General features: G+C 67.8%; 1 protein-coding gene across 1 annotated transcript in view; it reads right to left on the bottom strand.

Moving 5' to 3' along the window:
• ADCY7 (adenylate cyclase 7) overlaps window positions 1-1,715 on the bottom strand; it is a 35,502-nt gene that overhangs the window by 11,402 nt on the left and 22,385 nt on the right. Inside the window, exons 6-8 of the mRNA XM_015572639.1 lie at window positions 1,507-1,634; window positions 946-1,104; window positions 616-748 (exon numbers count right to left, since the gene is read on the bottom strand). Of these exons, the coding sequence (XP_015428125.1) occupies window positions 616-748; window positions 946-1,104; window positions 1,507-1,634 (420 nt within the window). The remainder of the gene's footprint in view (window positions 1-615; window positions 749-945; window positions 1,105-1,506; window positions 1,635-1,715) is intronic.

The raw sequence follows: 1,715 nt of genomic DNA, 5'->3' as shown, positions 1-1,715 counted from the left end.
CAGTGCCCAAGTCCCCACACGGAGATGCAGTGAGTGTGGCCAGACGCCACGGGATGGGGCACAGCGTGGACCTCTGAGCAACACAGTGGCGCTGCACGGAAGCCAGGAAGGCAGTGTGCTCTCTCCTGGCCAGCCTCACAGAGCGGCTCCTATGTGAACCCCGGGGAGCCTGACCGGCTCCTACAGTCCTGGCTCACTTGGAAGAGGCCACCACATGGGTGCGGGGCGGACTCCTCGCAGGCGCCCTGCACCTGAGCACTTTCCTGAGCCTCATCCAAAGCGTGGCTTCCAAACGTGCCTTTTGGAAATCCGGGCGATTAGTGCCGGCCGCAGGGAAAGTAAACGCCTAGTGGCTGATTTCCCGGGTGTTCGCAATGCGCCCGGGGTTCTCCCCAGGGGGCGGGTGGGCCCTGGTTATTCCCATTTCATGGAGAAGGACGCTGAGGCCCAAGGAAGGTGTTACTTGGGGCCTGGACCATACCCAGTGACGGGGAGCTCACTCCCACCCCAGCAGGCCTCCCGCCGCTCTCCCTCCAGGGCACCTTCCCCGGGTGTGGGTGTGGGTGCGGCCCCCCCGCCACGGCCACACCCCTCTGCTGCACCAGAGCCGCGTACCCGGGGGTCGATGACCAGGTAGGTTTGGATGTTCATCTCCTTCAGGTAGGGGTCCCGCTGCTGCCCGTGCCCATCCTCCACCTCGTACGCCTTGTCCAGGTGGTTCAGGGTGGCCTCTGTGATATGCACCCGCCTGGGAAAGACCCAAGTCAGGGGGCGCAGCAGGGCCCAGAGAGGGCCGGCACCACCCAAGGGTGCAGCAGCCAGAGCCGGCAGCCCGGAGCCCAGCCGGCTCCCACACACCGCACCCCGCGAGCTCACTGGTCCGTCCTGCCCCCGCCGACAGCCCCCGTCCAGTGTCAGGAGCTCAGAGCTTCCTGGGGGCCTCACCCGGGCACTCCAGCCGCCTCCATCCTGTTGGCCAGGGACACGTCGTGGGACCACACGTCGTACTGCCACTTGCGCAGCCCGATGACACCACACAGCACGTTCCCCGAGTGTATGCCCACACGCATGCTGATGTCCACGCCCGTGGCCTCCCGCACCTGCCTGGGGCAGAGCAGGAGGGTCACCTCACCTCACCCGGGGGCAGGCTCGGGGTCCCAGTCGGGGGTGTGGCCTGGGGGAGGGTGTAGGAACAGGGGAGGCGCAGTTCACGGAGAACGTTCGCGGCCCGATGGGGCCCTGAGCGCCTCCTGCTGCCGAGCCTGCCGTCGGGGGAAGGGAGCCCAGCTGCCCGCCCTCACGCCCCAGCTCTGAGCTCCTGACACTCGGAGGCCCAGTGGAGGGACCCAAAACAGGCGGCTGAGGGATCCAGGCTCGCCACCTGCCCCCGAGCCTCAGTTTCCTCATCTGAAAAATGGGGACGATGCATGCCCCACCGCGCCCCAGGAGGCAGGAGGAGACTCGTAGGGACCGGCCCTGGGCCCCGGACCTGCCCGCGGTACCTACTTAATGGCCTCACACATGTCCAGCCCCATCTTCACACAGTTGCGGGCGTGGGTGGGCAGGGACACGGGCAGGCCCGACACGCAGTAGTAGCAGTCCCCCAGGATCTTGATGCGCATGCACTCGTTGGCCTGCGGGGCCAGGGGGAGGCGGGTCGGCGGGGAGCCCGGGTTGCACAGGCCGCAGGCCGTCGCCTCGCCCACACCCTCCCG

This window comes from Myotis davidii, unplaced genomic scaffold (assembly GCF_000327345.1).
Source record: "Myotis davidii unplaced genomic scaffold, ASM32734v1 scaffold328, whole genome shotgun sequence".
NCBI classification, from domain to species: domain Eukaryota; kingdom Metazoa; phylum Chordata; class Mammalia; order Chiroptera; family Vespertilionidae; genus Myotis; species Myotis davidii.
Note: the sequence above shows the minus strand (reverse complement) of the source record. Positions and strands in the feature narration are given on the sequence as shown.